This window comes from Haliotis rufescens, unplaced genomic scaffold, assembly GCF_023055435.1.
Source record: "Haliotis rufescens isolate VD_foot unplaced genomic scaffold, xgHalRufe1.0.p SCAF_2, whole genome shotgun sequence".
NCBI lineage: Eukaryota > Metazoa > Mollusca > Gastropoda > Lepetellida > Haliotidae > Haliotis > Haliotis rufescens.
In genome coordinates this window covers 71,789,603-71,811,296 of record NW_025963890.1, presented here as the reverse complement: position 1 = coordinate 71,811,296, position 21,694 = coordinate 71,789,603, and the positions used below count along the sequence as shown (strand labels likewise).

Genomic DNA, 21,694 nt, shown 5'->3' with positions numbered 1-21,694 from the left:
ATTATGGCAGAACGCTCAATTAATGGTCACCGCAGTCACACTCTATCGACAATTACGGAGGCAGGGGTGTGCATTCACATAAAGCATACATACACGGCCTTAAGATCACAGAGATATATGAGGTTAAGCGTCCAGAGCGGACATGTACATTGAGCTTTGCGGGTAGGCATACTAACACACACCTGAGGGTACACGATACACGACTAGTGAGTTACAATAAGCACATACGTCAAACCAAAGCTATCACTCGTACAAGCTCGCGGAATCATCTACGCGGGAACACTTACCCCTTGGTTGTTTTACCATAACACGTATGTACAAATCAAGCACACCCGAGCAAGCTGTGAACGTAATGTCAAGGATCTACTATGAGCGTTGACTACAGTACTAGGCGGGTATTGTGGATGCTTGACGAGGAAGGGTTGTCAGCACCGTGAAAACGACAACCATCAGCGTTGCCTACCTCTCCATGGCTAGTCACACGACGTCGGCAACTCCATGGCCCAGGATTCACGACATGGAGCACAGTATTCTCTGTTTCGACACCAGATGAACAAGGAGTGAGGCTTTGTGTGCAAACATCCCATATACAACAGATGCCTTGAGGTTCCAGCGCGCCTACAGCTTCTCCCGTGTCGAGTGAGCTATGCAGAAGCAATGGCCCGCTTCATCTGACAAGCAGTGGAACGGCGGCAGGGTTAGCGTCCCCTCGCGATGTGGAAAAGATGCTACATGGCTACAGGTGTTCTGGAGTACGAGAGTGAAGACACCAGCGTGGCTACAAATGTGTGCCATGACATATCGTCAAGCTACCGCACCTGGCATCAATCATGGCCGCCAGTATCTAGATCGGCTTCCGGCGGCAAGGTAGGCGCCCTGCGAGACTATAGCTTACTGCATTGACAGTCACAGGGTATCAGCTAGGTCATAGAGTAGGCCAACAGAGCAAAGAGAGAAGAGCAGACATGATTAACTCAACCACGGACGGACTGACTGACGGACACATTGACGACTTACTCATTGGCAACGGCACACGTGCCTACTTGCAGCATGGAGGACGTTAGTGACACTCGACAGCTTGCCTTGGAATGGAGTCACCCCCCCAACGAACACATATTACGTCTCCATTATACACCTGCGAATCGCGACAGTTGACAGCGTGTAGAAAATCAGGGCAAACAGCCTTGCGAGTCCACGGATTCTGGGTCCACCGTCGCACACCGTCTTGGCAACCAGGGAATCACAATCACACAGTAGCAGCAGCAACGATAACTTCAACGGCGGCGACAGCAACGTCTACTACCCTCGCCGTGTTGTGGCATGTCCGCTGTCAGCCCTTACCGATGGAATCACGGGCGATCTGACTGGATGCTCTGTGTATCACAAATCTGTTTCACTGAGGGCAAAACTACCGACAATAATTTACATTTCTGGCGCTAATGCCATGGAGGCTGACATCACCCAACGCTGTGCATAATGAATGGAGCAATCACGTGACAGCTAATTATACACGACCTATCTTTGCGGTCCTTCCATTCAAAAGTTTGTGGTGTCGTCTGTGAATATACCAAACAATACCGAATCTGTAGCGCCGAGAGCTTGTGCAGTTCCGTGCCATGCAAATGAGTGGAGATGTGTATTGATTGAAGATAGACATATGCTTGCCGCCATCACTGCAGTCCAAGGCGAGCTAAGTGGATGCTACGCTGACGACAGCAGACGACACAATCAACGTTCTTAAGTTGTCGCAGGAGACCAATATATGTGCCACCGTTGGGTCTCGGGGCCCGGTCTCTGACCAACGCCATCCTCGGCAGTATCTTACATCATTGATTGAAAGACTGCTGACATTGATCCGGCAGAGCGGCTGTGAGGGGGCGGGAGAGCAACAGGCAGACGTGGAAGGTGGGGACGAGCTGTGCAGAATCTCAACAGCATCACTAGTGAACTGACATACGCCATCATCACTCCAGCAGTACACATAGGCACATCAATACATCTACGCCACATCCAGCCAGACAGTCACTTCATCTTAAAACACTGTATAAACACATCGAGAAACTCCATATCGTACACATAGGTGCATCAATATTCATCTGCATATCTTGTTATTCTTAAGCATATCGATACACCGTGGAATAATACATCTAGACACATCAGTACACCTTCATGTACACCTGGGGACATCAATATACCTTCATATACACCTACACACATCAATACACCTTCATATACACCTAGACACATCAATACATCTTCACATACACCTAGACGCATCAATACACCTTTCATATACACCTGGACACATGAATACACCTTCATATACACCTAGACACATCAATACACCTTCATATACACCTAGACACATGAATACACCTTCATATACACCTAGACACATCGATACATCTTCACATACACCTAGACACATCATTACCCCTTATATACACCTAGGCACATGAATACACCTTCTTATACACCTAGACACATCATTACACCTTCATATATACCTAGACACATCAATACACCTTCATGTACACCTAGACACATCAATACACCTTAATATACACCTAAACACATCAATACACCTTCACATACACCTAGACACATCAATACACCTGCATATACACCTAGATACATAAATACACCGTCATATACATCTAGACACATCGATGCACCTTAATATACACCTAGACACATCAATACACGTCCATATGCACCTAGACACATCAATATACCTTCATATAAAGCCAGGCACATCCATACACCTTCATGTGCATCTTGACACATCCATACACCTTCACATACACCTAGACACATCAATACACCTTCATATACACCTAGGCACATGAATACACCTTCATATACACCTAGACACATCGATACATCTTCACATACACCTAGAAACATCAATACCCCTTATATACACCTAGGCACATGAATACACCTTCTTATACACCTAGACACATCATTACACCTTCATATATACCTAGACACATCAATACACCTTCATGTACACCTAGACACATCAATACACCTTAATATACACCTAAACACATCAATACACCTTCACATACACCTAGACACATCAATACACCTTCATATACACCTAGATACATCAATACACCTTCATATACATCTAGACACATCGATACACCTTAATATACACCTAGACACATCAATACACGTCCATATGCACCTAGACACATCAATATACCTTCATATAAAGCCAGGCACATCCATACACCTTCATATGCACCTTGACACATCCATACACCTTCACATACACCTAGACACATCAATACACCTTAATATACACCTAGACACAGTTACATACCTTGATATACACCTGGACACATGAATACACCTTCATATACACCTAAACACATCAATACACCTTCACATACACCTAGACACATCAATACACCTTCATATACACCTAGATACATCAATACACCTTCATATACACCTTGACACATCAATACACCTTCTTATACACCTAGACACAGTTACATACCTTGATATACACCTGGACACATGAATACACCTTCATATACACCTAAACACATCAATACACCTTCACATACACCTAGACACATCAATACACCTTCATATACACCTAGATACATCAATACACGTCCATATGCACCAAGACACATCAATATACCTTCATATACAGCCAGGCACATCCATACACCTTCATATACATCTAGACACATCGATACACCTTAAAATACACCTTGACACACCAATACACCTTAATATACACCTTGACACACCAATACACCTTCACATACACCTTGATACATCAATACACCTTAATATACACCTTGACACATCAATACACCTTCATATACACCTAGACACATCAATACACCTTCATATACAGCTAGACACATCAATACACCTTCATATACACATTGACACATCAATACACCTTCATATACACCTAGACACACCAATACACCTTCATATACATCTAGACACATCAATACACCTTCATATAAACCTTGACATATGAATACACCTTCATATACATCTTGACACATGAATACACCTTCATATACACCTAGACACACCAATACACCTTCATATACACCTAGACACATCAATACACCCTCATATACACCTAGACACATCAATACTCCTTTCATATACACCTAGACACATCAATACACCTTCATATACGCCTAAACACACCAATACACCTTCACATACACCTAGACACATCAATACACCTCCATATACACCTAGATACATCAATACACTTTCATATACATCTAGACACATGAATACACCTTCATATACACCTAGACACACCAATACACCTTCATGTACGCCTAGGCACATCAATACACCTTCATATACACCTTGACACATCAATACACCTTCATATACACCTAGACACTTCATACACACCTTGACACATGAATACACCTTCATATACACCTAGACACACCAATACACCTTCATATACACCTAGATACATCAATACACCTTCATATACACCTTGACACATCAATATTCCGTCATATACACCTAGACACATCTATACACCTTCATATACACCTTGACACATCAATATTCCTTCATATACACCTTGACACATCAATATTCCTTCATATACACCTAGACACATCTATACACCTATACACATGAGTCTGCTGGTCGCATGTCTGTATTAAATATTCACGATATCCGCAGCCAAACAACCGTCCCTGCCCCTGCCCTCACCCCCTACACCCCATGTGTACACTGTGCCAGCTAGCACAACCACATAGATCCCTGTCAGCAACGACTCTGTCCTACACCCCATGTGTCAGCAACGACTCTGTCCTACACCCCATGTGTACACTGTGCCAGCTAGCACAACCACATAGATCCCTGTCAGCAACGACTCTGTCCTACACCCCCAACACCCCATGTGTACACTGTGCCAGCTAGCACAACCACATAGATCCCTGTCAGCAACGACTCTGCCCTCACCCCCTACACCTCATGTGTACACTGTGCCAGCTAGCACAACCACATAGATCCCTGTCAGCAACGACTCTGTCCTCACCCCCAACACCCCATGTGTACACTGTGCCAGCTAGCATAACCACATAGATCCCTGTCAGCAACGACTCTGCCCTCACCCCCTACACCCCATGTGTACACTGTGCCAGCTAGCACAACCACATAGATCCCTGTCAGCAACGACTCTGTCCTACACCACCAACACCCCATGTGTACACTGTGCCAGCTAGCACAACCACATAGATCCCTGTCAGCAACGACTCTGTCCTACACCACCAACACCCCATGTGTACACTGTGCCAGCTAGCACAACCACATAGATCCCTGTCAGCAACGACTCTGTCCTACACCACCAACACCCCATGTGTACACTGTGCCAGCTAGCACAACCACATAGATCCCTGTCAGCAACGACTCTGCCCTCACCCCCTACACTCTTTGTGTACACGTTGCCCGCAACCATAACCAGATTGAACCGACCCTCAATGTCAAAACGACCTGTCATGTTGCCAGATGCTGGAGTCATTTTACATAACATTTCTTCCGTGCACCTTCTTCATCCCCGTCTCCCCCTGTACATGCTTATATTCATATCCTACCTCATGGCATAACGGTATAAATGTTAGCCAAACAACTTCAAGCATTTATGTCAGTATTCTCCTTGAAGAGATACCCCATGACGGAGCTGATCAACCCTTTGTCCGATCAATCATACAGCGCGCATATTTATGAATATCAATCTAAGCGCCTTAAAAGACTTTCTCATTAACTCAACCGTGTACAAGAAGCAGAGAGTGGCCATTTTCACTCCCATTAGCGTAGCTCATCTTTATTCATTCCAATCTCCTCTGTGTGTGATAAATCTCGTCCTGATGCATAACCATACGTCCTTCTCCACCAGCATCCCAGCATCCCAGCGTTCCCCGCATCCCGATATGATAACACTTTCCCCCAACATCCAAATCACCCAGCAGCACCACAGTCTCCATTTTCCTGTATCATACAATAGATCGGAAACACGGAAAAGAATATCCCTATTCTTACTTTAAAAAATATGAATGTGTGTTCTCTTTTTGATAGGAATATATGTCTGTAAACATAATGTTACGTCTCTGACCAGTTATATGAATGTAAGCACAATATCATTTCCCAAATGCAAGCACCATGTTACCTTTCTGATAAGAATTTATGCTCATATGCACATGATACTTTTCTTATTAAAGACCCAATACACTTTCTTATAAAACGATTAGCGTTGAAGCACCATATTACCTTTCTGATAAAATTTTATGCATGTAAATAAAAGAGAAAACCCTTTCCATATTAATCAGAAATATCGGCTAAACGCAGAGTCGATTGGACGATTCCGACTATATCATGAGCATATTGTCTTTCTTATAAAAAGGTATGCATGTAAGAACCATATTGCCTTTCTGGTAAAATAATACGAATCTGGGCACCATGACAGTTCCTCATAAAATAATACGAATGTAAGCACCATGGTACGTTCCTTATAAAATAATACGAATGTAAGCACCATGTTATGTTCCTCATAAAATAATACGAATGTAAGCACCATGTTACGTTCCTCATAAAATAGTACGAATGAAAGCACCATGTTACGTTCCTTATAAAATAATACGAATGTAAGCACCATGTTATGTTCCTCATAAAATAATACGAATGTAAGCACCATGTTACGTTCCTCATAAAATAATACGAATGTAAGCACCATGGTACGTTCCTTATAAAATAATACGAATGTAAGCACCATGTTACGTTCCTCATAAAATAATACGAATGTAAGCACCATGTCACGTTCCTCATAAAATAATATGAATGTAAGCACCATGTTTACGTTCCTTATAAAATAATATGAATGTAAGAACCATGTTACGTTCCTCATAGAATAATACGAATGTAAGCACCATGTTACGTTCCTCATAAAATAATACGAATGTAAGCACCATGTTACGTTCCTCATAAAATAATACGAATGTAAGCACCATGTTACGTTCCTTATAAAATAATACGAATGTAAGCACCATGTTACGTTCCTCATAAAATAATACGAATGTAAGCACCATGTTACGTTCCTCATAAAATAATACGAATGTAAGCACCATGTTACGTTCCTCATAAAATAATACGAATGTAAGCACCATGTTACGTTCCTCATAAAATAATACGAATGTAAGAAGCATGTTACGTTCCTCATGAAATAATACGAATGTAAGCACCATGTTATGTTTCTCATAAAATAATACGAATGTAAGCACCATGCTACGTTCCTCATAAAATAATACGAATGTAAGCACCATGTTACGTTCCTCATAAAATAATACGAATGTAAGCACCATGCTACGTTCCTCATAAAATAATACGAATGTAAGCACCATGTTACGTTCCTCATAAAATAATACGAATGTAAGCACCATGTTACGTTCCTTATAAAATAATACGAATGTAAGCACCATGTTACGTTCCTCATAAAATAATACGAATGTAAGCACCATGTTACGTTCCTCATAAAATAATACGAATGTAAGCACCATGTTACGTTCCTCATAAAATAATACGAATGTAAGCACCATGTTACGTTCCTCATAAAATAATACGAATGTAAGAAGCATGTTACGTTCCTCATGAAATAATACGAATGTAAGCACCATGTTATGTTTCTCATAAAATAATACGAATGTAAGCACCATGCTACGTTCCTCATAAAATAATACGAATGTAAGCACCATGTAACGTTCCTCATAAAATAATACGAATGTAAGCACCATGTTACGTTCCTCATAAAATAATACGAATGTAAGCAGCATGTTACGTTCCTCATAAAATAATACGAATGTAAGCACCATGTTACGTTCCTCATAAAATAATACGAATGTAAGCACCATGTTACGTTCCTCATAAAATAATACGAATGTAAGCACCATGTTATGTTCCTCATAAAATAATACGAATGTAAGCACCATGTTACGTTCCTCATAAAATGATACGAATGTAAGCACCATGTTACGTTCCTCATAAAATAATACGAATGTAAGCAGCATGTTATGTTCCTCATGAAATAATACGAATGTAAGCACCATGTTACGTTCCTCATAAAATAATACGAATGTAAGCACTTATACAATGATTAGCATGAAAGAGAACAATCAAATAATCAAAATATTTTCTGGAGGTAAAACCAGAGGAGAATTATTTTTCCAGCATTTATTTGTTTATGGAGATCCGAGAGCAAACGCGTTGGGCCATTGACCGTGAAAGAGACTTATTGAATATATCTATAAATACACACCACAATAACCGTTCGGGCAACAACAAAAAGCACCCCTAAAAACAGTGAAATAAAAAATAACCATTACTGTACAGAAAACTGTACACTTTGAAAAGGGTGTACGCGCACGATTATTTGTGGCGTTATTTAGTCACAACAATCTGTAATAGCCATACAGGTACAGTTAAACCCCGTTAGTGCAGACCCCGTTAAAGCGTAACCCAAGCTTACCAAGCTTGACTGTTTAGGTCGTACACTATTAAAGGGAGTGCAATGCATATCATGTTTCGTTGATCTGGACATTAGGTAATCGGACGATTTAATGGGAACGGTGCCGTCCGAATTATCGAGGTTTAATAGTAGTTAACTATCAGTGTCCACTATACAGAAATATAGTTGAATTGAGCATGAGTTAAAAATGACTGGATAATGCTGTAAGAAATACACAATATTGTATAAAATACTAAACGTGTACTTCACATAATACCCACTTCATAAACACAGTGACATTGTTTCCGAAATACTAAACGTGTAGCTTTACATTATACTCACTTCATAAACACAGTGATAATGTTTCCGAAATACTAAACGTGTAGCTTTACATTATACTCACTTCATAAACACAGTGACATTGTTTCCGAAATACTAAACGTGTAGCTTTACATTATACTCACTTCATAAACACAGTGATAATGTTTCCGAAATACTAAACGTGTAGCTTTACATTATGCTCACTTCATAAACACAGTGATAATGTTTCCGAAATACTAAACGTGTACTTTACATAATACCCACTTCATAAACACAGTGACATTGTTTCCGAAAATACTAAACGTGTAGCTTTACATTATGCTCACTTCATAAACACAGTGACATTGTTTCCGAAATACTAAACGTGTAGCTTTACATTATGCTCACTTCATAAACACAGTGATAATGTTTCCGAAATACTAAACGTGTAGCTTTACATTATACTCACTTCATAAACACAGTGACATTGTTTCCGAAATACTAAACGTGTAGCTTTACATTATGCTCACTTCATAAACACAGTGATAATGTTTCCGAAATACTAAACGTGTAGCTTTACATTATGCTCACTTCATAAACACAGTGATAATGTTTCCGAAATACTAAACGTGTAGCTTTACATTATACTCACTTCATAAACACAGTGACAATGTTTCCGAAATACTAAACGTGTAGCTTTACATTATGCTCACTTCATAAACACAGTGATAATGTTTCCGAAATACTAAACGTGTAGCTTTACATTATGCTCACTTCATAAACACAGTGATAATGTTTCCGAAATACTAAACGTGTAGCTTTACATTATGCTCACTTCATAAACACAGTGATAATGTTTCCGAAATACTAAACGTGTAGCTTTACATTATGCTCACTTCATAAACACAGTGACATTGTTTCCGAAATACTAAACAAGTACCTTTACAAAATACCCACTTAATAAACACAGTGACATTATTTCCGAAATACTAAACAAGTACCTTACTTAATAACCACTTCATAAACACATTGACATTGTTTCCGAAACTTGAAACGTGGTATTTCTAAGTTAAGAAAGCGCAAAGATCGCGTTTGGCACAAAAGGCCCTTATGTAATCAGGAAACATAAACAGTCACGCCAAATCAATCTATCTTCAGGAATCTGTAGTACAATCAATAGTTCAATCTGACTGTTTTATTTGTGGTACACATGCGAATCTAATCAGGCAGTGTCGGACTTCTGTTAGATGCATCACGGAGACTGGCCATTGGTGAATAGTATGGCACCATGGAGAATTACTGATGCTCAATGCGGGTAAATTGACCCACCTTTCCGCAGACCAGAGATCAGACTCATCAATGATTAACTTTCTAAATGGGGTTGCCACTTCCGCGGAATATTCCCTATACTGTTACGAACACGCAAGAATTTGGGTCAGATTGGCAGGCCGACGATGTAGATATCTATTGGTACCTATGGCCCTGAAGTGTTATTCATGATCTCTCGGTAATTACACTTGTGTCGAACTCTAAAGCACCTGAGAAATAGCTCGATTTATCCCAGTGTTCGACACATACGAAAATAGTGAAACTGATTGTGAATGATAGGTTCGACTTAACAGGGCAATTGTGCATACTATTAGTCATTTGAGACTACGATAGAGGTTCAAAATAACCCAACTTCGACACATCCGATTCAACATTCACAGGTAAACAAAATGTATAATACTGAAGGAATTCGCCGGGATCGGACAATCAGTTTGCCACAACCGAAATGGTTGTATTAATAATTAAATGGGTCCTATATACCGAACAAAGAAAGTTATCGATCATGAATATTTTGGGGGATATTTTTTGTAATGAAGACTGAGCACAGAATGTCATAAACATATCCCCAAAAGTAATCATGATCCATGCCATTTTCTGGTCAGTATAGTAATGTTTATAGATGTTGAAACAAACATTTCAAAGTAACAATGGCTTCCTGGCGTTTCAGAGGGGAGTTGTGTTTACTTGGAACTTGGTTCTGTCAAAAAATGAAATGGAAAAAATCGAATTGTTTTGTATGCAGATAAGCATCCCGAGAACATGGTACTTTATTAATGTTTTGGTTATATTGTAGGAGCAGATATTGTTTAATATAACATATTTTCTTAAAAAGGAAAACATATAAGACGCCCAAGATAAACATTTTCTTATTTAAAAATCTAATATAATCAAAACATTAACTTAAACAAAAGAGGGAAACCTTACATAATTCATCTGAAACATATACACTTCGACTCAGAGTTGGGTCAGTGTAACGGGGTGGATAGATCGACGGGGTAGATCCACCCAGAATTGGGTCAGTCTGACGGGATGGATAGACAGAAGGGTAGATCCACATAGAACTGGGTCAGTCTGACGGGATGGATAGATAGAAGGGTAGATCCACCCAGAGTTGGGTCAGTCTGACGGGATGGATAGATAGAAGGGTAGATCCACCCAGAGTTGGGTCAGTCTGACGGGATGGATAGATAGAAGGGTAGATCCACCCAGTGTTGGGTCAGTCTGACGGGATGGATAGACAGAAGGGTAGATCCACCCAGAGTTGGGTCGGTCTGACGGGATGGATAGATAGAAGGGTAGATCCACCCAGAGTTGGGTCAGTCTGACGGGATGGATAGACAGAAGGGTAGATCCACCCAGAGTTGGGTCAGTCTGACGGGATGGATAGATAGAAGGGTAGATCCACCCAGAGTTGGGTCAGTCTGACGGGATGGATAGACAGAAGGGTAGATCCACCCAGAACTGGGACAGTCTGACAGGGAGGATAGACAGATGGGTAGATCCACCCAGAGTTGGGTCAGTCTGACGGGATGGATAGATAGAAGGGTAGATCCACCCAGAACTGGGTCAGTCTGACGGGATGGATAGACAGAAGGGTAGATCCACCCAGAACTGGGTCAGTCTGACGGGATGGATAGATAGAAGGGTAGATCCACCCAGAACTGGGTCAGTCTGACAGGGAGGATAGACAGAAGGGTAGATCCACCCAGAGTTGGGTCAGTCTGACGGGATGGATAGACAGAAGGGTAGATCCACCCAGAGTTGGGTCAGTCTGACGGGATGGATAGACAGAAGGGTAGATCCACCCAGAGTTGGGTCAGTCTGACAGGATGGATAGACAGAAGGGTAGATCCACCCAGAATTGGGTCAGTCTGACGGGATGGATAGACAGAAGGGTAGATCCATCTAGAGTTGGGTCAGTCTGACGGGATGGATAGACAGAAGGGTAGATCCACCCAGAACTGGGTCAGTCTGACAGGATGGATAGACAGAAGGGTAGATCCACCCAGAGTTGGGTCAGTCTGACGGGATGGATAGACAGAAGGGGTAGGTCCACCCAGAGTTGGGTCAGTCTGACGGGATGGATAGACAGAAGGGGTAGGTCCACCCAGAGTTGGGTCAGTCTGATAGGGAGGATAGACAGAAGGGTAGATCCACCCAGAGTTGGGACAGTCTGACGGGATGGATAGACAGAAGGGTAGATCCACCCAGAGTTGGGTCAGTCTGACGGGATGGATAGACAGAAGGGTAGATCCACCCAGAGTTGGGTCAGTCTGACGGGATGGATAGACAGAAGGGTAGATCCAGCTAGAGTTGGGTCTGTCTGACGGGATGGATAGACAGAAGGGTAGATCCACCCAGAGTTGGGTCAGTCTGACGGGATGGATAGACAGAAGGGGTAGGTCCACCCAGAGTTGGGTCAGTCTGACAGGATGGATAGACAGAAGGGTAGATCAACCCAGAGCTGGGTCAATCTGAAAGGAAAGATAGACAGAAGGGTAGATCCACCCAGAGTTGGGTCAGTCTGACGGGATGGATAGACAGAAGGGTAGATCCACCCAGAGTTGGGTCAGTCTGACAGGATGGATAGACAGAAGGGTAGATCCACCCAGAGCTGGGTCAATCTGACAGGAAAGATAGACAGAAGGGTAGATCCACCCAGAGTTGGGTCAGTCTGACGGGATGGATAGACAGAAGGGTAGATCCACCCAGAGTTGGGTCAGTCTGACAGGATGGATAGATAGAAGGGTAGATCCACCCAGAGTTGGGTCAGTCTGACAGGGAGGATAGATAGAAGGGTAGATCCACCCAGAGGGGTCAGTCTGACGGGATGGATAGACAGAAGAGGTAGATCCATCCAGAGTTGGGTTAGTCTGACAGGGAGGATAGATAGAAGGGTAGATCCACCCAGAGTTGGGTCAGTCTGACAGGGAGGATAGATAGAAGGGTAGATCCACCCAGAACTGGGTCAGTCTGACGGGATGGATAGATAGAAGGGTAGATCCACCCAGAGTTGGGTCAGTCTGACAGGGAGGATAGATAGAAGGGTAGATCCACCCAGAGTTGGGTCAGTCTGACAGGGAGGATAGACAGAAGGGTAGATCCACCCAGAGTTGGGTCAGTCTGACAGGATGGATAGACAGAAGGGTAGATCCACCCAGAGTTGGGTCAGTCTGACGGGATGGATAGACAGAAGGGTAGGTCCACCCAGAATTGGGTCAGTCTGACGGGATGGATAGACAGAAGGGTAGCTCCACCCAGATTTGGGTCAATCTGACGGGGTGGATAGACAGAAGGGTAGATCCACCCAGAGTTGGGTCAGTCTGACAGGGAGGATAGATAGAAGGGTAGATCCACCCAGAGTTGGGTTAGTCTGACAGGATGGATAGACAGAAGGGTAGATCCACCCAGAATGTGGTCAGTCTGACGGGATGGATAGACAGAAGGGGTAGATCCACCCAGAGTTGGGTCAGTCTGATAGGGAGGATAGACAGAAGGGTAGATCCACCCAGAGTTGGGTCAGTCTGACGGGATGGATAGACAGAAGGGTAGATCCATCCAGAGGTGGGTTAGTCTGACAGGGAGGATAGACAGAAGGGGTAGATCCACCCAGAGTTGGGTCAGTCTGACGGGATGGATAGACAGAAGGGGTAGATCCACCCAGAGTTGGGTCAGTCTGACGGGATGGATAGACAGAAGGGGTAGATCCACCCAGAGTTGGGTCAGTCTGACGGGATGGATAGACAGAAGGGTAGATCCATCCAGAGGTGGGTTAGTCTGACAGGGAGGATAGACAGAAGGGTAGATCCACCCAGAGTTGGGTCAGTCTGACAGGGAGGATAGACAGAAGGGGTAGATCCACCCAGAGTTGGGTCAGTCTGACGGGATGGATAGACAGAAGGGGTAGATCCACCCAGAGTTGGGTCAGTCTGACGGGATGGATAGACAGAAGGGTAGATCCATCCAGAGGTGGGTTAGTCTGACAGGGAGGATAGACAGAAGGGTAGATCCACCCAGAGTTGGGTCAGTCTGACAGGGAGGATAGACAGAAGGGGTAGATCCACCCAGAGTTGGGTCAGTCTGACGGGATGGATAGACAGAAGGGTAGATCCACCCAGAGTTGGGTCAGTCTGACAGGATGGATAGACAGAAGGGTAGATCCACCCAGAGCTGGGTCAATCTGACAGGAAAGATAGACAGAAGGGTAGATCCACCCAGAGTTGGGTCAGTCTGACGGGATGGATAGACAGAAGGGTAGATCCACCCAGAGTTGGGTCAGTCTGACAGGATGGATAGATAGAAGGGTAGATCCACCCAGAGTTGGGTCAGTCTGACAGGGAGGATAGATAGAAGGGTAGATCCACCCAGAGGGGTCAGTCTGACGGGATGGATAGACAGAAGAGGTAGATCCATCCAGAGTTGGGTTAGTCTGACAGGGAGGATAGATAGAAGGGTAGATCCACCCAGAGTTGGGTCAGTCTGACAGGGAGGATAGATAGAAGGGTAGATCCACCCAGAACTGGGTCAGTCTGACGGGATGGATAGATAGAAGGGTAGATCCACCCAGAGTTGGGTCAGTCTGACAGGGAGGATAGATAGAAGGGTAGATCCACCCAGAGTTGGGTCAGTCTGACGGGATGGATAGACAGAAGGGTAGATCCACCCAGAGTTAGGTCAGTCTGACAGGGAGGATAGACAGAAGGGTAGATCCACCCAGAGTTGGGTCAGTCTGACAGGATGGATAGACAGAAGGGTAGATCCACCCAGAGTTGGGTCAGTCTGACGGGATGGATAGACAGAAGGGTAGGTCCACCCAGAATTGGGTCAGTCTGACGGGATGGATAGACAGAAGGGTAGCTCCACCCAGATTTGGGTCAATCTGACGGGGTGGATAGACAGAAGGGTAGATCCACCCAGAGTTGGGTCAGTCTGACAGGGAGGATAGATAGAAGGGTAGATCCACCCAGAGTTGGGTTAGTCTGACAGGATGGATAGACAGAAGGGTAGATCCACCCAGAATGTGGTCAGTCTGACGGGATGGATAGACAGAAGGGGTAGATCCACCCAGAGTTGGGTCAGTCTGATAGGGAGGATAGACAGAAGGGTAGATCCACCCAGAGTTGGGTCAGTCTGACGGGATGGATAGACAGAAGGGTAGATCCATCCAGAGGTGGGTTAGTCTGACAGGGAGGATAGACAGAAGGGGTAGATCCACCCAGAGTTGGGTCAGTCTGACGGGATGGATAGACAGAAGGGGTAGATCCACCCAGAGTTGGGTCAGTCTGACGGGATGGATAGACAGAAGGGGTAGATCCACCCAGAGTTGGGTCAGTCTGACGGGATGGATAGACAGAAGGGTAGATCCATCCAGAGGTGGGTTAGTCTGACAGGGAGGATAGACAGAAGGGTAGATCCACCCAGAGTTGGGTCAGTCTGACAGGGAGGATAGACAGAAGGGGTAGATCCACCCAGAGTTGGGTTAGTCTGACAGGGAGGATAGACAGAAGGGTAGGTCCACCCAGAATTGGGTCAGTCTGATAGGGAGGATAGACAGAAGGGTAGATCCACCCTGAGGTGGGTTAGTCTGACAGGGAGGATAGACAGAAGGGTAGATCCACCCTGAGGTGGGTTAGTCTGACAGGGAGGATAGACAGAAGGGTAGATCCACCCATAGTTGGGTCAGTCTGACAGGGAGGATAGACAGAAGGGTAGATCCACCCAGAGTTGGGTCAGTCTGATAGGGAGGATAGACAGAAGGGTAGATCCACCCTGAGGTGGGTTAGTCTGACAGGGAGGATAGACAGAAGGGGTAGATCCACCCAGAGTTGGGTCAGTCTGATAGGGAGGATAGACAGAAGGGTAGATCCACCCTGAGGTGGGTCAGTCTGACAGGGAGGATAGACAGAAGGGTACATCCACCCTGAGGTGGGTTAGTCTGACAGGGAGGATAGACAGAAGGGTAGCTCCACCCAGAGCTGAGGCAAGTAGTGTCAGCCTAGGTGGATAGACCCACGGAGTGATATGTACCCAGACTATTTTCCACGCCATGAACATCTTTTTGTCTTCTTCAAAGAAAATCGATCACACGCTAAAACACGCCGCCACCTGAAGATGTTGCCTTGACAACGTCAACGATATTGTGACGTCACATTCACCTTTTGCATATTTCATAAATTGCAACATTAATAAAATATTTGAATTTTCCCCACAAATCGACGAAAGCATCAGATAGCTGATGCGGATATTTAGAGAAGACACGACACACGCAGTGTCCCCGTTACTGGGTGATGCTGTGATGGAGTGGTTTTTGGGCGGTTGGAGGTTGCTCAAATCCTTTTGATTATCAAACACACAATGTCTCACTCCATCAAAAACACACAAAATACAAAAACGATTGACTACCACCATTAAATTAACACAAACAACTTTAATGAGAATATAGGTGAACAGGTCGATAATTAGCATGAATAAGGAAGGGCAATTTCCTTTCTCCTAGTTCCTGATCCAGCATATAAAAACCAAGCATTTGTCAATTAAGATGCAACATTAGCGGGGTGTCTCACACAGATTGGCTACAGAGGCACAAGAAAGACACCGTCACACGAACCACCTTGACTGCTTATAACAAATGCAACACATGATTTACATGTTGAGATTTATACGATTCTGTAAGTTCAAAGATGCTTTCAAGCTTTAAATGGGGCGAAAATACCTCGAGGACAAAGCAGGATGCTGGAGGTGTTTGTGAGGAGGCAATGGGAAGCATATCCTTCTCATGGGGACGCTGAGGTAAAGACGTTCCTGGCTCCTCGACACCGAGTCGACAACCTTAACTCGACTTACCGGAACTGTACGTTGTTATGGATCATCATCTTCAGATTGGTTTGAATATCCAACGCGATTAAGTCTCCACATCGGAAACATTGATGACGCCCACCCGTATCCGTGACCTTCCACACATTCTGCTCCTTGTGTTATTGTAGAGGAATTCTATGTGGTGGATGGGGTGGTATAGATCTACCCGTAGTACCCGTATATTGATGCGCTATTCCAGAATCTCGGCGAGATATCAGGCAGATGCGATGGCGGGCAACGCTCGGAAGTCCCAGTTTCCGGTAACCCGATACGTCAGTGAGATGAGGGTGTATTCGGCGGTGGCACTGACACAGGCAAGTTGCATGACGGGTAATGTAGTCATCATGGCATTGCTGGTTGTTCGTGATAGGAATGTAGGGATACATTTAATATGCTACAGTTTCACTGCAATTTTGTTGGCGAGTGGTTATGCAATGTTTTACTTATTGGTAAATCTTGTTCATGGATATCAGGCGACATCTGAGTACAATACACTATGTATTCAACGATTTGCAAAATGATGTTCCTTGGCAGCTATAACAGGACGACCAACAAATGATGTTCCCAAGGACCCAGCGCAACGATTCAAGGATCCGGCTTGCACGATCACCGTTTTGGCGTATACTGCTGATTGATCCACGTCACAGAATCTCCGTCATGACGTATCGTGCCCAAGGATCCATGCCCAACAATCTTCGTCATGAAGTGTAGGATCCAAGGATCCACATAATACAATTTCCGTCATGACGTATAGTGCCTAGGATCCATGTCCAACAATCTCCGTCATGACGTATAGTGCCAAGGATCCATGTCCAACAATCTTCGTCATGACGTATAGTGCTCAAGGATCCATGTCCAACAATCTCCGTCATGACGTATCGTGCTCAAGGATCCATGCCCAACAATCTTCGTCATTAAGTGTAGGATCCAAGGATCCACATAATACAATTTCCGTCATGACGTATAGTGCCCAGGATCCATGTCCAACAAGCTCCGTCATGACGTATAGTGCCAAGGATCCATGTCCAACAATCTTCGTCATGACGTATAGTGCTCAAGGATCCATGTCCAACAATCTCCGTCATGACGTATAGTGCCCAGAATCAATGTCCAACAATCTCCGTCATGACGTATAGTGCCAAGGATCCATGTCCAACAATCTCCGTCATGACGTATAGTGCCCAGGATCCATGTCCAACAAGCTCCGTCATGACGTATAGTGCCCAGGATCCATGTCCAACAATCTCCGTCATGACGTGTAGTGCCCTAGGATCCATATGCAACAATCTCCGTCATGGCGTATAGTGCCCAGGATCCATATCCAATAATCACCGTCATGACGTATAGTGCCCAGGATCCATGTCCAACAATCTCTGCCATGACGTATAGTGCCCAGGATCCATGTCCAACAATCTCCGTCATGACGTATAGTGCCCAGGATCCGCATATCCAACAATCACCGTCATGACGTATAGTGCCCAGGATCCATGTCCAACAATCACCGTCATGACGTATAGTGCCCAGGATCCATATGCAACAATCACCGTCATGACGTATAGTGCCCAGGATCCATGTCCAACAATCTCCGTCATGACGTATAGTGCCCAGAATCCATGTCCAACAATCTCCGTCATGACGTATAGTGCCCAGGATCCATATCCAACAATCACCGTCATGACGTATAGTGCCCAGGATCCATATCCAACAATCTCCGTCATGACGTATAGTGCCCTAGGATCCATTCTTCATATGTGCAGTGTGTACACTCGCAACGACTCCTGCTGTCCATTTCTCAATCACGATAACTTTTGCCTCGCCAGCTATGTCCACGCCAGCTAGCAATATATAACACCAACCTATTTCCTCCTTTTATCAAATACAGTGACATTGGAAAATATTGGACACGACTACAATAAACTGTGTATCTACATTTCTGACAAGCACCTGGGCTGAACAACAATTCACACACGCCCTCAGAGGAATGTTGGCAATAGAAATACAGCTTTACGATCAAACCGAAATTATTAAACCCTTAAGACAAATAATAAACACAGACCTTTATATCCGCACGAGATTACCGAGTATAAAAACACACCTTCACGTGAACACCTGTAACAAACACAGACCTTCACGTGAATACCAAATATACACAAAGACCCTCACGTGAACACCTATAATAAACACAGACCTTCACGTGAATACCAAATATACACAAAGACCTTCACGTGAACACCTATAACAAACACAGACCTTCACGTGAATACCAAATATACACAAAGACCCTCACGTGAACACCTATAATAAACACAGACCTTCACGTGAATACCGATTATACACAAAGACCCTCACGTGAACACCTATAATAAACACAGACCTTCACGTGAATACCGAATATACACAAAGACCCTCACGTGAACACCTATAATAAACACAGACCTTCATGTGAATACCGATTATACACAAAGACCCTCATGTGAACACCTATAATAAACAGACCTTCACGTGAATACGGATTATACACAAAGACCCTCACGTGAATACCTATAACAAACACAGACCTTCACGTGAAGACCTATAATAAAGACAAACCCTACGTGAACACCTATAATAAACACAGACCCTCACGTGAACACCTATAATAAAAACAAACCCTCACGTGAACACCTATAATAAACATGGACCTCACATGAAGACCTATAATATACAGGGTGGCATTTACGTAAAGTCATATAGTAATAATGTGAATAATAATAATAAGTAATAATAGTGAAAAGTGCTAATAAATACATACCTTTACGTGAAGATCGATAACATACAAACAGACTCTCACGTTAACAACGATTATATAAACAGACCCTCACGTTCAAATCGACAAAAGACCTTTTTGTGAAGACCGAGTACAAACGGGCACTCAAGTAAAGACTTAAAATGATACCAGCAATCTCAACACACTCATTACAAGTAGAACAAATCTAAAGACATATTTAACAGTAAACAAAGAATACTTTGCTTTTGATCACAGGTCAAACATAATAATATAGTCCTGAAATCAGTGTGAAACAACACACAGCATATTGTAAACATCACACGGGAACTATTCAAATCATAATAGCAAAAATAAGAGTATAAGTATGGGAGAAACTATTACAGGCTCTAGTCGCTTATTCTGGGATTATGAAGCTGGTGCGCTCACTATAAAGCGCTGAGGTAGAACAGAGCAACGTGTACAACCATTAATTTACCGGTCTGACATAACGCCAGGCACGAAATTCTGGTGACGTCACAACGCTATGTAACTGTACAATCAGTCGTGAATCTGTTGTAGACGTCAACAAGGCATTAGGGGCAAGCTCTTGTAGATCGATCATCGATTATCTGTATCTAGTGACTAATTGTATTTATTCTCACTCATCCATATATCCCTCACCCTTCCCACAGCCACCACCACCATCCCCAGCATCACCTCCCCCTTGCCCATCCGAGGGAATCTTACAAACCTACGTTACTTGTCTTTCCCCGGCCAGATAAAGTATACACTTTGGTCAAACATTACAAACGTTATGAAAACATTACTACGCTGAAAACAGTCGCCAAAAGCACTGCAGACGTTAGGTCAAAAACACAATCATGATACCCGTATCAAATACATCGAATAACCATTTCTTGTATGATCCATATTTGGCAACCATCAAATATGGATGCATATTTTGTTTTTGCTCGGCAGTCTATTTTAGAACAGCGCAAGTATGATTATTAATGACGATATAAAAAAAAACATGCGAAAAACAAAAACAGTCGGCGCCAGCTGTAGTCGACACATGACAATGTGACTCTCCAAAGGTAAAGTAAAACATAATCATATAATCAGTTTCAAATCCAGTAATATTTACTTTGACGAAAACCAAAATATTTTCAACGAAAACCAAATGGATTGACCCCCATTCATTTGACGAAAACCCAACATTTTGACGAAAACCTGTTAATATGTTTCAAGAAAACATCATATGTTAAACGAACATCATACTTATTGCTGAAAACTCCATTCATTTGGCGTTAACTTGGCAATTTGACGAAAACCTTAAATATTTAAACATTATCGAATATTGTTTTACGAAAATTTCACATACTGCGGAAAACACAAAACATGTCTAGGAGGTTCCGAAGCATTGTCTCCCGCTGATTTGCCAGTCAAAGCATCTGTCTGTATATTCTGATTTAGTTCAATCTGACTTAAACGTTACATAAGGAGTGATAAGCACCAGGTGTCCCATACCCCCCGGGGTTGTTATTATACAGTCTAAACCCACCCACAGTATCAGTCCTTACGTGACACCACAACAAAGGGCAAACATACCGGCAACCACACACGTTGTCCTACACACTACAATGTGATGGGTTGTTAACAAATCAAACCCTTTCCCGTGGTTTTGTGTTCTTCTTTAACGAAAAAACTATTAGCCTTCCTTAAATCATTTAAAACACAGTCTTAAAAATGTTACTCTCATATTAAATTAAAGGCCATTGTCTGTTTTCGACAGATACGACTGGTGGCTAAAGTTGCAATCAGAAATTATTGAAAATGTATTTCTCTTTGTCCGGCCGCTGTCGTTATGAATAATGTGAGGTGAAATGTTGTTTAACGTCGCGTCCAAGGTTATTGCACTTATATAGTGACGTGCATGCACGTGTGTGTGT

General features: G+C 43.4%; 1 protein-coding gene across 6 annotated transcripts in view; it reads right to left on the bottom strand.

Moving 5' to 3' along the window:
* Nucleotides 1-21,694, bottom strand: part of LOC124133193 (potassium voltage-gated channel subfamily B member 2-like) — a 267,976-nt gene that overhangs the window by 92,196 nt on the left and 154,086 nt on the right. The window contains exon 1 of one of the 6 annotated variants that reach the window (XM_046497468.2): nt 464-1,832. The exons of 4 other annotated variants lie outside the window; for them this stretch is intronic. In XM_046497468.2, the coding sequence (XP_046353424.1) occupies nt 464-471 (8 nt within the window). In that variant the 5' untranslated portion in view covers nt 472-1,832. Of the gene's footprint in view, nt 1-463; nt 1,833-21,694 lie in introns of those variants that run through there. One more of the 6 variants, XM_046497466.2, reaches the window with a different exon arrangement.